General features: G+C 47.7%; 1 protein-coding gene across 3 annotated transcripts; it reads left to right on the top strand.

Annotated features, from left to right (window-relative positions):
- The first annotated feature begins 1,500 nt into the window (after nt 1-1,500).
- LOC123156599 (uncharacterized) lies at nt 1,501-10,758 on the top strand. 3 transcript variants are annotated; one of them, XM_044574749.1, is made up of 2 exons: nt 1,501-1,768; nt 7,422-10,758. In XM_044574749.1, exon 2 carries the CDS (start codon nt 7,493-7,495, stop codon nt 10,511-10,513), a length of 3,021 nt encoding a protein of 1,006 aa, XP_044430684.1. In that variant the 5' UTR covers nt 1,501-1,768; nt 7,422-7,492; the 3' UTR covers nt 10,514-10,758. The 3 variants fall into 3 exon arrangements, with proteins under 3 accessions (XP_044430684.1, XP_044430683.1, XP_044430685.1); XM_044574748.1 differs by lacking the exon at nt 1,501-1,768 and adding an exon at nt 6,673-7,198; XM_044574750.1 differs by lacking the exon at nt 1,501-1,768 and adding an exon at nt 7,205-7,297.
- Nucleotides 10,759-14,968: the final 4,210 nt, after the last annotated feature.

Below are 14,968 nucleotides of genomic sequence, written 5' to 3' on the forward strand. Positions count from 1 at the left end.
TAATAGATACGTTGGACCTGCACAACTAATTCTGGGTTTCTCTTCTGCATAGAGTATTGAACAGGTGAAGTATCCTGACTTCTAATTCTCTCTTTGGCCGATGATGTGCTGAAATATCGTGCTGAACATGTGAAAATATGTGTTACATGACGTGCAAAATTGAACGCTAGTGCGTGCCTGAGGTCTTCTACTTCTCTCAATGATCTCTGTTCTTGACTCGCCTCTGCTGTAAGCTGTTCTTGACAACCTCTTCTTCTTTTGCTGCTTTATACGCCCGAGCCAACTGTGAGTTTTACTGACACTGTAATGAAGTGACATTTCGGCTGTGGATACAACAATTTCTTGCTCTTATACCGATATCTGTCTTGGTGCTAGTATGTGATAAATGCAAGGACACTTCTGAAGTTCTGAGACATCCAGAATTCTTTTGTTGCTTCCATGGTTTTGGTTTTGTTGGCAGTTGATGTCGTAGAATCTCACTATCGTTCTGAGGCCATTAAAGCACCTGACATTCAACTTGTAGCAGTAGCATTTTCCTCTTTCGCTTCTTCTTAATAAGGGAATAATTAATAGGCCTGTGATGGAAAGCATACCAGGATTCACTTATAGCACTCACCTGTGAGTTGGTACATGAAGTGAAAATTTACAGCGCTGATGCATCTCCCATTTCTCTCTTCTTTGCGCCATTTCTTTTCTCAGTGAACTTTGCTCACGTCTTTCTGCTTCCAGCTGCCACTTGTTTCTTTTGGTTGATTAATTATTTTCCTTCTTGCTACTGACTGGAAGTTTGCCTTGCTTAATTATTTTTCTTTTGCTGCACTGGTTGTGGTTTGAGTTACATATAAACTTGAGCTACTCCTCTTTGTGTCCAAACTACGTTTCTCTCTTAGTTGATTTTTCTGAAACCTCTTGTGCTGTAAGCTGTACATTGCAGAGGCCGTGGATAACCTTGACAAGTTACACACATAGCGTCTCTGAGGCCTTCTGTTTGGATCTAATTCAGCTGAGTTTGGTCAGGTCTGTGGCCAAAACTTATCAGTCCAGTTTCTTTAATCTGAATGAACACAATTTGCTGCTTCATTTCTGCTATGATTTCCTTCGGTTTTCTTACTCAATTGAGCATTTCTGCTGTATATCCAGGATTCTTAGTATTCTGTGATACGATTGAGCATTTCAGTCACTTGCAGTGTGGGCAGCTTTCATCTTCTTGGCCCATTTTCAGCCTAAGCTTCAGTTGCGCCGAGTGGATTTTGTTAAAGGCAGGGGGTAAACTGCAAAATGCATGATGCTGACCGTCCCAGCCGAGCTGGCTCCACTTGGCGAGTTCTCATTGGCCCACGACTAAACTTGCACCTCCATGACAAGTTGAGGGATGAAATAATTCACTTTTTCAAGTTCAAGGACCAAACCAGCACCTTCATGACAAGTTGAGGGACCCGCAGTGCTATTACCTCCCCTAAAAAGGAGGAAGGCCGGCCAACCCACCCAGGTCTGGTGATCACTGCATGTTCGGACGGCAGATGGAAACGGAACCATACCCATCCGTGATCTGCAACTCCGATCGCGCCTTGCCAGAAAGTGGTGCGAATCGCGCGGGTATGGGCAGTGTATCGTGCAATGCGGCAGCAGCAAGGCACTCCATGGAGATCCAGATGAGATCATCCGTCTGACATCTGATCCCCTGCACTGCACTAGTACTATGTCTCTCGGCGTCCTCGCGGCATTGATGATTGGTCCGACGAGAACACACAAGATCTACGACTAGTAGGTAAAAAAACAATGGTTCCTTTTTCCTTTTTGCATCATTTTCTCAAAATAATACACATTGTCTCTCAGAAGCCTGCTTGATGGATCGCCATCAGGGGTAACCTGAACCTGTTCTTGTACCACTCTCCGTTAGCACCTGAAAGTGTCCACCGGACAAACTGTTCCCTAGTCTGAGTGAGATGTTGGCAAACTGTTCCCTACTCATAAAGAAGTGATACTCCCTTTCCTTTGTTTCATAATGTAGCGTATATAGATTTTTTACGAAGTCAAACCTCATCAACTTTGATTAAGTTTTTAAAGAAAAACATTTACATCTAGACTGTCAAACATATATATATATATATATATACACACACACTCATCATAAGATGTAGTTTCATATTTATATATTAGGTATTAAATATTTTTTATAAATGTGATCAAATTTCTAAAGTTTGATTTTTTTAAAAAAAATTATATGCACTACATTTTGAAACGAAGGGAGTAGTAGTTAGAATGGAGTTGGAACCGTCTGAAGGGATTGGGCTTGCAAAATTCATTGGCCTACTTTAGTCAGTAATTATGTACCCCATGCGAGGTAAAGGTGGCCTAGCGTCTTAGTAGTAGTACTGCTACTAGCTCGAATTGCCTTAGGTTTGTGGTACTAGGTTGCATCTGGTGTCCTAGCTTAGTTCTAACTAGCTTGGACTTTGGAGACAGGTGATCAGTCACCTGTGGTGGAGGGCTTGATTGATTGAACCTTTCATGTGATGCAACAAAAAGGATTGTTTCTAAATGTGATAGGGATATACACAAATGCTACAAAGAGTTTTTATTTTCATTTGGGACAATAACCATGTCTTCCAATTAATTAATTTCAACTAGCCGGAAAATGTGACGACCGTTGCCAATTGCTAGTTGGATCACAGTGGTACGGGAAGCAAAATATCAGGCCAGTGATGTGGTGATGTGCATTGCATATGCCTGATGCAGCCATGTTCAATTATACACAGGGGAGCTTGTTTTTAGGGCCTACTCTCTTGGACTGAACTAATAATTGATCCATAGACTTACTTCCTGCATATGAGAGCGTGCCTGCCCATGGACACATGGTCTGCACCCATACTGTTGCATCACGTATGAGTAGAAGCTATGCTAAACTGCTAAACAGCAACATACCAGTAGAAAACGCACATGCAGTGTGGAATCGTAGCATCAGCCCGTAACTAAAACGACGTGCTTTACGATGGGAGCCCACTGTATTTCACAGGGAAAAAGTGAAAACACACTGCTTGTGAACTAGTGCAATCTTGAGTTTAGCTAATACATTAATCATCAGAAGCATATTTTTAACAAATTGACCTCCACTGAAGAAAACTCTTTCTTCCACGCCCTACAGATACACTTCTAACATAATTTTTTTTTGTAGAAGATAGAAATACCATCAAATCCGATATACGGGTGAGAGTCATAGTTTCCCCATATTGTGACATTAGGACATCTCTAACGCGGGCCCTCAAACCGCCCGCATCAATCTGAATCGCGTGGTCCGGACGTGCTTTACCATCCAACGCGGGACTGTATCCATTCATGGGCCGGTCCGGATGTTCTTTTTTTCGTAAACCGGAAGCAAACCGATGGAGGGAGGGGGGCTTTTACGGGAGTCCAGACTGTTGTACGCAACCGTCCGACAACTCTAGCCCACCCAAAACCCCTCTTTCCCGCCATAGCGTCAGCGCCGGATTCATGTCGGCCCAGAGCGGACGTGACTACTCACTAGAGCCGACATTCAAGTGGCACTCAGGCTGTGAGTGTTGCCAGCTGCGCACGCCTTCTCTTCGCACTGAAATGACATATGTCTGCCCATCTACCTTCATTAAACCAACGCGTGTACCGAGGAACCTATTCCGGCGCCCCGAGCGCCACACATATGTCCTTGTGTCGTCCGACATTAATAACCTCGCCGGTTGACGCCTCACATCCACCCGCTATTTAAATGTGGTTAGCGTCAGGCAAGAACCACACCACATCACACCACACCTCCGCTCTCGATCTCCTCCTTGCACCACACCCGTCACGGCCTCGGACTCCAAAGCCCTGTGGGACGACCTCTCCTACAAGAAGAAAGAGCTCTCTCTGGTATTGCAGCCGCCTGGGTGGCCAGGTGAGCCAGCCGGATACATGTTGGTTTGCCGGCAAGCACTTCGGAGCCGGCGACACCGCCGGCACCAGGTCGTCCTCGTCCGTCCAGATGGGTTAATGCCGTATATCGGCAAATCTGCCGCGAGTGATGGCGGCAACACGTCTGGCAGGCGGAGACAAAAGCCATGTTCGTAGAGGTCGACACGATGGCAGAGGAATTTGATTGAGTCATTGATATCAACATCGTCAACTTTGTGTCAGCCACGCTCGCGGCCCCCGGCAACACCGAGGAAAAGTATACCATGGGAGGTCGCCGCCGCTTGTATCCCACAAAGGCCACCACATATGCCTCGCCGACCTACACAGCCAGTGACTTGCCCGCTTAGCAGGGGCGTTGTCCACAACAACAACCGTCTTCACCCGCACCAAAAACCAACCCTGATCCATGCTTCATGGAAGCGGAGGCTACTCTTCCCCTCCCATTGAAGCATATCCCTCAGGGCTCCGGGCGGTCCAACGAGCTTGATGCCGAACATAGGCACGACATGTCATGGGAAACGGGATCCACCATGTCCGGCGATAGACTAGGTTAGAATATGTCCGCTATAGTTTGGTTGAAGTATATGTCCGAAATATAAATGTTTTTGTCCGGTTATATGAAAATCATCCGGTTTGCACGAATTTTGTCCAGTTTGTTGAGATCCGACTTGGAATGTATGCGGTTACGACTGGATGGCCGACTTCTACATCAGTGTCTGCGGACTGCCCCCTGGTATGTGGACGGATGCGGTGTCCAGTTTGGGAGTCAACGTTGGAGATGCCCTTAGATAGGTCTCCAATTGTTCGTTACTTAGGCCCTTCTAGCGGTGGTTGCGGCTATGGTTCTTCCGCCTTCTTACATGGCCACACCGGTCCCTCTGCCTTCTTTTACGGCCACGACGATGGCCAAGGAGGAGGTCGTCGAGGTCGCCAAGGAGGGCAAGTCCATAGAGGAGGTTCGCGACGACGATGATGCTATCCTTGGACCATCCCCACCTGATACAATGCAGTTGAAACCTGGAGTGGTGACCTATGGCCCTCACGAGAAGTACAGGAGGGCTTGACTCGTTTGAGTAATTTATGTCCCCATTGCGTCACTTATGTTAACTTTATGTCATGTTTGTTCGTGTCACTAAATTATATATTTTTTGCTGCTTAACTAAGTATTGTGCACAAGCTTGTGAGGGTCATTGTATTTGAAACGAAGTTTAAACAGTGTTTTGTATGCAAAATGGAGGTGACAAGTAGCAAATAACTTTTTTAGAAATTATTAGGGGATAGGTTAGTTCTCAGCCTCCCAATACACAATTTTTTTGGGAGGCTCTCAATAACTATTTCTTGAGAGATGCTCTTACGCGTCGAGGTTTAGGCAATGTGGGCATTGCTTTGTTGCTTCTTTTTATCATTATGTCTGGTGAGCCATTGCACTTTGTCGAAATATAATGATGAACTGTTTGTGACTTGTTGGGCTTACTGGAGGCCAAAAGCAATAAATTTTGTTCTTAGAAAAAATGAGGCTCAGACAACTTTCGTTCACGTATTGATGATGTCTCTAGATAAATGATACTCCCTTTGTCTCATAATATAAGATCGTTTTTAACATTGATGGACGGAGGGAGTAGTATGTGATGTGGAGCCTATTCCTTATTGTTTGATGAACAGACGCACGATCAGCCCCCCTGCGCATGATTCATGATATGTGCTGTTCATCCTTTACTAGAGCCCTGAGAGTACTCTTTAACCTGAACCGTAACGCCGGATAGCTTACTGTTCTGACGGCTCATTTATACTGCAGGCAGTACAAAAACGCTTTATCAGTTTTGGTTTGGTTGAGATCTTGAGTACAGTAATAAGTGTATTTACTTAGCCCAGCAGGTACTCTTTTCTAAAAAACGATTTGAGTTTTCAAGTCGAGCCCATGCATCCCGCTCGAAGGAACCAACCTCATCTATTTCGAGATTCCCGCCGCCAGCCAAGGGAAGCCCTAGAAAGAAAACAGTAGAAACGGAGATGCCATCCATCCATCCATCAGCGCCGTCGGTCAACATGTGAGTCACCTTCACCCTGGAAAGGAGCCGGAGAGAATCAAATCATCAATGGCTGCACAACCAGCCTGCCTGCCACATCTGCCCTCCCACATGTGCTAGAGAGAGAAAGGGCGTCTTGTGTGCTTGCTTTGTTCACTTGTGCGCGTGGAGAGGGCGAAACCGCGAAAGGTCTCTTCTGCTTTGCAATACTCTAGTCTAGAGAGAGAAAGAGTATTTGTTTCCTGGTGAAATGGTAGGATTTGATTTGAATGCAGCTGCAGTTGGACTGGTCTTTCCCTCTCTCTCTCGTGGGTCCAGATTTCCATGCCACAACAGGCTGAGGCCATGCCATGCCTGCACCATTTCATTGTCTTCTTGTGCTCTATCCACTGCAGGATCTCCCCCCTCCCTCAGCCGAGCAGTACTCCATTGGTACTCCAGGTCTAGGGTTTCCCATAGGCATTGCACCGGACTGGATTAGTGGAGTAGTTTAGCGCCGTGGCCATGGCTAACCCTGGGACATCGTAAAATAAACAGTGAGGGGGCACCACCCAGAGCACATAAAACAAAGGATTAGGCAGGCAGATGCCACTGTTCAATGGCCCACCCAAACCAGCACCAGTATAATAATCTCTCCAAGCACAGCTCCAGACGAGAATCACGCTTTGCTTTGCCGCATCCAGTGCTGCTGTACATGGTCAAAACTCCTAGCAGGAGCACCAGCAGATGGCTGTGATCTTGAAATTGGACGGACAGGATGGCTTGGGAGTACTGTATTTCTCGCCATGGGAAATGGCGCTGGCCTTTGTGCTGTGTGGCAGTGGCACTGGTAGTACCGGTGCTGCTACTAGGAGACACTAGTAGCTCCACGTTTGCCTGCACCTTTTGATGCCACATTTGGTTTCCGGTTTATTTTAGGGGTTGGTGGTCATCTCAAGAGAGGACCCCGAACTGAAGCTGTACTTTCTTGGCACCAATGGGCCGCTCCTCCTCCTAGTCCTAGGACAAAGATCACGGAGATAGGGAGCATAGTTATTACGCCCATCCATTCAATGGTGCTCGAGTCGGAAAGCTAGGACTTTTTTCAAATCCGGCTCCAGGCCCCCCTCCCATTTTTGGTCCTTGAAGCTTCAGTTCAGCAAGTGCTATGCTCTGAAGAGAGGGGGGAAGAGTATCCACCAGTTTTCCTTCTGTGGTGGTATTGGCATTGGATTCTTCTTGAAGGATACTACCTCGGTATATCAGTAAGTTTCTTTTCTTTTGCCTGAACTGCTTCTTCAAGCTCTCGCTTCCTTTACACGTTTTTGGATGGAATCAAGTGTGGAATCTGCAGATTGCTGCAGGTTGCTAGAACAGTGTTTTTTGTGTTGTTTTTTCGAATGAGATGCGACCAAATGCTTTCTCTTTCTGGTTTTTATGAGGAAGAATCTGTTCTTATCATTCCCTTTTCTTTTGAATCTTTGGTAGGGACATGAGGAGCTCCAGATCATGCCGCGCTTTCCAGCAAAACCACCAAGCTTTGTTGTGATTTGGTAGCCATGGAGATGGAGCAGCAGAAGGAAGCCCCGAGCTTCCTTGAGGTGCCCAAGGACATCCCCGTCGCCACCAAGCCCCTCACCATCAGGACCAATGCCGGGTTCAGCAGCAGCTCCGACCGGTCCAACCCCATCTCGCCGGCCATCTCCTTCACCCCGCACCTCTACTCGCCGTCGCCGCCGTCCTCCGCCTTCGTGTCGGCGCTGCAGTCCCCGTACATCTCGCCCCGGGTCCTCGAGCCGCCGGAGCCGCCGGCGCAGCAGCCGCAGCGGCAGCTGCATCAGGAAAGCAAGGCCTCCAGCGTCACCACCACCACGGCGCAGTCGCCGGCGTCCTGCTCCAACGGGTCCCAGTCGGAGGACACCGACGCGCCGAGCGCGTCCCGCACGCCGCCGTCCGAGCGCTACGACTCCAGCGGCATCGACCCGGCCAAGATTTCAGACGCCGGCGGCGGTGGCGGCGGCTGTGGCGGGGCGCCGCCACGCGTGTCCTTCTCGTTCCCCGTGCCGCGGGTGTCCTTCACCAGGGGCCCCGTCGCGTCGCCGTCGTCCAACGCCAAGCTCCGGAGCTGCGACGTGTACATTGGCTACCACAACAACGGCAACCTCGGCAGGTTCTGCAAGTGGCTCAAGGCGGAGCTGGAGCTGCAGGGCATCGCCTCCTTCGTGGCTGACCGGGCGAAGTACTCCGACACCCAGATTCACGAGATTGCTGACCGGATTATTTGCTCCGTGGCGTTCGGCGTTGTGGTGGTCACCATGTCAAGCTTCCTCAACCCCTTCAGCCTCGAGGAGATCAGGTTCTTTGCTCAGAAGAAGAACCTCATCCCTATTCTGTTCGACACCGAGCCGTCGGAGATTGCCGGGCTGTTTGATGGCAAGTTGGAGGACAAGGAAGGGAAGGAAGCATTTGAAGGGTTAATGCGGTGCCATGAGTTCAAGCTCGAGGCAAATGAGACCAATTGGAGAAGCTGTGTGTCAAAGACAGTCGGTCTGCTGCAGTCTAAGCTTGGCCGGAAGAACATTGCTGAGAAGGAGAGTGAGGGGTCTGGAGGCATACCTTTCCCACGTAACCGGCATTTCGTCGGAAGGGAGAAAGAGCTGAGCGAAATCGAGGGGATATTCTTCGGATCCTCGGTAGATATCCAAGAAGTGTTGGATTGCTCAAGGGGTTCCACTACAAATGAAAGATCCAGCGGTGTGTCTGACGGCTTTGCTGATGAGGAGAGTGACACGGTGAGGACATCTAATGCCAAGTACATCAGTTTGGAAATGCGCAAATGCAAGGAACCCACATTGGAGGCCTGGATTGATCCGGTGATTGAGCTGTCATCGGGGAAAGGTAGAAGTCTTCAGAAGCAGAGATCAAAGCACAGAAGGTCAAGGTTCAGGTGCAACAGCAAGGGCTGCGGCGGTGCCAGTGTGGTCTGCATCAATGGCTCCTCGGGTATCGGCAAGACTGAACTGGCATTGGAGTTTGCTTACCGGTATTCACAGCGGTACAAGATGGTGCTGTGGATTGGAGGGGAGGCTCGGTACATGAGGCAGAACATACTCAACTTATCCATGAGTTTGGGATTGGATATCAGTGCTGAGGCTGAGAAGGAGAGGGGTAGGATCAGGAGCTTTGAGGAGCAGGAGATCGATGCATTTCAGAGGGTAAAGCGAGAGCTGTTCCGGGATGTGCCCTACTTGCTTATCATTGACAACCTTGAGAACGAGAGGGATTGGTGGGAAGGCAAGGACCTCCATGACTTCATCCCAAGGAACACCGGAGCGACGAATGTCATTATCACCACACGGTTGCCACGCGTGATGAATCTTGAGCCGATGCAGCTGCCGCAGCTCTCTTACATCGATGCCATGATCTTGATGAAGGGTAAGCTTAAGAATGACTATCCGGCCGACGAAACGGAAGTGCTCAGGAAATTGGACGAGCGGTTGGGCCGGCTGAGCTTTGGTCTGTCGGTCGTGGGTTCCCTGCTTTCTGAGCTCATGACCGCTCCTTCCACTCTGTTTGAGGCTGTTGAGAGAATATCGTTGAACGAGAATTTGTTCCCGCATGATGCCAACGACGACGGCTTCTGCCGTAACAATTCCTTCCTGATAAAGGTCCTGGTCTTCTGTTTTGCCTTGATGGACCGCGCAAAAGGAGGACACCTGACGTCGAAAATGATCATCGCCGGTTCTTGGTTAGCTCCTGCACCCGTGTCGTCGACGCTGTTGGCCGCCACGGCGAGCAAGCTACCGATGAAAGGCAGCATTCACCTCTGGGGTGAATCCCTGAAGACTGCATTTCTATGTGGCACACATTGCTTTCTTGCTCCTAATGGCCGAAAAGCTGAGGTGGAGTCGGCACTCTTGCTTGTTAAGCTCGGGTTGGCAAGAAAGGCGACCCGGCATCCTGGTTGCTGGATCCAGTTCCACCCGATCACACAGCTCTTTGGCAAGATCAGGGGAGGCTTGGCACCGACCACCGCGGCCGTGAATGGTGTAATGAGGGCCGGGAACCCCTCGGCGTACTCAGACCACCTGTGGGCTAGTGCATTCCTTGTGTTTGGCTTCAAGTCTGAGCCACCTGCCGTTCAGCTCAAGGCGGTCGACATGGTGCTCTTCATAAGGAAGACGGCCTTGCCCCTGGCCATCGAGGCCTTCATGACGTTCTCGCGGTGTGGCTCGGCCCTGGAGCTGCTCAAGGTGTGCACCAACATCCTGGAGGAGGTGGAGAAGTCCTACACGTCGCGGATGCAGGACTGGAACCGCGGCTCGCTGTCCTGGAGGAAGAAGCTGCAGCCAAACCACCGCGTCGACGAGTTCATCTGGCAGGAGGTGACACTGCTCAAGGCGACGCTGCTCGAGACGAGGGCCAAGCTGCTGCTCCGCGGTGGGCTGTTCGACACCGGAGAGGAGCTGTGCCGGACCTGCATCAGCATCCGGACAGTGATGCTCGGGCACGGCGACGCCCAGACGGTGGCCGCTCAGGAGACGCTGGCGAAGCTGGTCAGGTACAGGAGTAAGGTATGAGGTGATATCCAAAACCCTGGTGAGCTGCTCTGATGTGCAGGTGCAGCCCTTTGTTGCTGCCCTGCTAGAAGGGTTTCCGGAGATTTTCATGTGTCACGGTTTCTGAATGCCAGCCACAGTTTTTTCAGTGATCTGTGCAATAGCCAAGCTTGGTGATGATGCCACGTGTAACCTGAGTTGTTATGTACAGTGCTACAGTTCAGTTGGCAGTTGCTATTTGAAATACTTGTGTTATCTTCTTATTACTGTCGAGCTTTCCTAGATTAAACTTTCGCTTTAGATATGAAAAATGTGCTCTTCTTTTCTACTCCCTCCGTCCCATAATATAAGAGCGTTTTTGACACTAGTGTCCTTGACGGAATACTCAATCCATAGTTAGCTTGTTATTATACGGAGCTTGATGACTTGAAGATTTTAGAATAATTGAAAATGTGCTCTCTTATGCTTTCTCTGAAAGGAACTGCACCCATGGTCCAATCTCGTTAGTTTGCATGAACTATGAACACTCTTGTCGGCTGAGATGCAACTTTTGAGGCAAGATTTGTCGGGTAAAAATGGTAACGTCTGATAAGCAGCTTCGAGATCTTTTCCGGTGTGACATTCTACCCAACAATTCCTTTGCTATAAAGCAGTTGTTTGACTGAAGGAAAGCAGTGGCATCTGTTGCCCTCCCCTTTGCTTAAAGTTGAGTGCATTTTGTTTGCGACAGTGACCGCCCACGGTTATATGGATTCGCCACCGAAATCTCTAGTGCTCACACAGGTCAAGCTCTGCTGTTCGATCTTTTGAAGACGAAGAGCACTTGTAGTATCTCATTAGCAGTAGGGAGTACCTTCTTACAGCAGGTTAGTAGTTTAAATTCAGACCATTCGGCGCGCTATATGGGTTATTGTGGTGGGGAGCTGATTACATATCCCATCGGCAAATTTCGGTGCAGCTTTGAACAGAAACTTGGAACATAAAGTAGGCCTTGAAAATAAACTTTGAGCTGATTCTATGGATTAAACCGTGTTAAAACCACACTCTTTATTCGTGCATTTAGGACTCTCCAGGGACATGGCCTTGGAAGTGAGTCGGACCCATGCTAAACCCAACGTGATGATCGTTCCATCTTCTCCCCCCAAGTTCTCTATTTCATCCATGCTCTCTCCGTTCTAAGTTTCTTAACAAATAATGTTACCGAGTGTCTAGTGCTGATGACAAATGCATGTGGTAGGTGCCAAATGGTGCGCAGAATCAATGATTGTACAAATGGCTATCTTTTCTTATACTCATCCATATCAACAAGAAGTATCACAAAACATAGTTGTAAATGATGGAAATATGACCTAGAGGCAATAATAAAATGGTTATTATTATATTTTTTTATTCGTGATAAAGGTTTGTTATTCATGCTAGAATTGTATTGATCGGAAACTTAAATACATGTGTGGATACATAAACGAATATCGTGTTTCTAGTAAGCCTCTACTAGACTAGCTCGTTGATCAAAGCTGGTTAAGGTTTCTTAACCATAGACATGTGTTGTCACTTGATAACGAGATCACATCATTAGGAGAATGATGTGATGGATTATACCCATCCATTAGCTTAGCATATGATTGTTCAATTTATTGCTATTGCTTTCTTAATGTCAAATACATATACCTTCGACTATGAGATCATGCAATTCCTGGATACTGGAGGAATAACTTGTGAGCTACCAAACGTCACAACGTAACTAGGTGATCATAAAGATGCCCTACAAGTATCTCCAAAGGTGTCTGTTGAGTTGGCATGGATCAAGATTATGATTTGTCACTCCGTGTATCGGAGAGGTATCTCTGGGCCCTCTTGGTAATACACATCATAATAAGCTTGCAAGCAAAATGACTAAATAGTTAGTTACGAAATGATGTATTACGGAACGAGTAAAGAGGCTTGACGGTAACGAGATTGAACTAGGTATGAAGATACCACGATCGAATCTTGGGCAAGTAACATACCGACACAGAAAGGGAATTATGTATGTTGTCATAAGGTTCAACCGATAAAGATCTTCATAAAATATGTAGGGACCAATATGGATATCCAGGTTCCCCTATTGGTTATTGACCGGAGAGGTGTGTCGGTCATGTCTAATAGTTCTCGAACCCGTAGGGTCCACACGCTTAACGTTCGTTGATGGTATAGTGTTATATGAGTTATATGATTTGGTGACCGAATGTTGTTCGGAGTCCCGGATGAGATCACGGACATGACGAGGAGCTCTGAAATGGTCCGGAGGTAAAGATCGATATATAGAACGATGATATTTGGACAACGGAAGAGTTTTGGGAGGTATCGGTAGTCATCGGATCACCGAAAGGGGTTCATATGGGCTTAATGGGCCAAAGGGGGAACGCATCAACCGCCGGCCCTATGGGAAGGAAAGGGGGAGGGTTGGTCCCTCCTGCCTTTCCCTCCTCATGAGATAAAGGAAAGGGGGCGCCACCTCCCCCTGCCTTCCTCCCATGCACATAAAAGGAAAGTGGGGGGGGGGGCAAGGGCAGGAGCCCAAGGGGGATTTGGCCACCCTTGGGGCGCCTCCTGGCTGCCTCCCCTCTCCCTCCCACCTATATATATGTGCGAGAGGGCGCCACACAATGACTACGACAATCTCTTAGCTGTGTGCGGCGCTCCTCTCCACAGTTCCGTCCCTCGGTCATATTTTCATAGTGCTTAGGTGAAGCCCTGCGGAGATAGCATCACCACCACTGTCACCCGTCGTCGTGCTGCCGGAACTCATCCACTACTTCGCCCGTCTTACTGGATCAAGAAGGCGAGGACGTCACCGAGCTGAACGTGTGCTGAATGCGGAGGTGTCGTACGTTCGGTACTTGATCGGTTGGATCGCGAAGAAGTTCGACTACATCAACCGCGTTAATAAACGCTTCCGCTTACGGTCTACGAGGGTACGTAGACACACTTTTCCCTCTCGTTGTTATGCATCTCCATGCATAGATATTGCATGTGCGTAGATTTTTGTTTTGTTTTCCATGCAATGTTTCCCAACAGTGGTATCCGAGCCAAGTCTATGCGTAGATGATATGCATGAGTAGAACACAAAGGAGTTGTGGGCGGTGATGGTCATACTGCTTACCACCAACGTCTTATTTTGATTCGGCGGTATTGTGGGATGAAGCGGCCCGGACCAACCTTACATGTCCACGCACATGAGACCGGTTCCACCGACTGACATGCAACTTGTTTTGCATAAAGGTGGCTGGCGGGTATCTGTTTCTCCTCCTTTAGTTGAATCGAATTAGACTACGACCGATCCTTGAAGAAGGTTAAAAACAACAAACTTGATAAATCATTATTGTTGTTTTTGCCGTAGGTAAGACCGGTTCTTGCTAGAAACCCATAGCAGCCACGTAAAAACTTGCAACAACAAAGTAGAGGACGTCTAACTTGTTTTTGCAGGGCATGTTGTGATGTGATATGGTCAAGATGAGATGTGATATACGTTGTTGTATGAGATGATCATGTTTTGTAATATCGACAATCGGCAGGAGCCTTAGGGTTGTCTCTTAATTATTGTATGAAATGCAATCACCATGTAATTACTTTACTTTATCGCTATGCGTTAGCAATAGATGTAGAAGCAATAGTTGGCGAGAAGACCCCGATGCAACGATGGAGATTAAGGTGTCGAGCTAGTAACGATGGAGATCATGACGATGCTTTGGAGATGGAGATCAAAAGCACAAGATGATGATGGCCATATCATGTCACATATTTTGATTGCATGTGATGTTTATCCTTTATGCATCTTATTTTTCTTAGAAATGGTAGCATTATAAATGACCCTTCACTAAATTTCAAGATAAAAGTGTTCTCCCAAGTATGCAGCATTGCTAAAGTTCGTCGTTTTGAAGCACCTGGTGATGATCGGGTGTGATAGACTCTACATTCACATACAACGGTGTAGGCCAGTTTTACACACGCAAAATACTTGGGTTAAACTTGACGAGCTTAGCATGTACAAACATGGTCTCAGAACACTGGAGTCATATAGTAGATATGATCAACATAAAGATGTTCACCATTGAAGACTACTCCATCTCACGTGATGATCGGACATGGTTTAATTGATTTGGATCATGTATCACCTAGACAACTTGAGGGATGTTGATTTAAGCGGGAGTTTATTAGTAATTTCATTATTTGAACTAAGATTTATCATGAACATAGTCAAAATATCTTTTCAAATTATGTTGTAGATCAATAGCTCGCGATATATCTTCCCCAATTTTTGATACGTTCCTAGAGAAAACTAAGTTGAAAGATGATGGTAGCGATAATACGGACTAGGTCCGTGATCCGAGGATTATCCTCATTGCTGCACAGAAAAATTATGTCCTTGATGCACCGCTAGGTGACAGACCTGCTGCAAGAGTTGATGCAGACATCACAAACGTTTGACAAGCTCGA

This window comes from Triticum aestivum, chromosome 7B (assembly GCF_018294505.1).
Source record: "Triticum aestivum cultivar Chinese Spring chromosome 7B, IWGSC CS RefSeq v2.1, whole genome shotgun sequence".
NCBI classification, from domain to species: Eukaryota; Viridiplantae; Streptophyta; class Magnoliopsida; order Poales; family Poaceae; genus Triticum; species Triticum aestivum.

What these genes read in the sequence shown, in the direction of transcription:
- LOC123156599 (XM_044574749.1), top strand. Translation starts at nt 7,493, where the DNA reads ATGGAGATGGAGCAGCAGAAGGAAGCCCCGAGCTTCCTTGAGGTGCCC.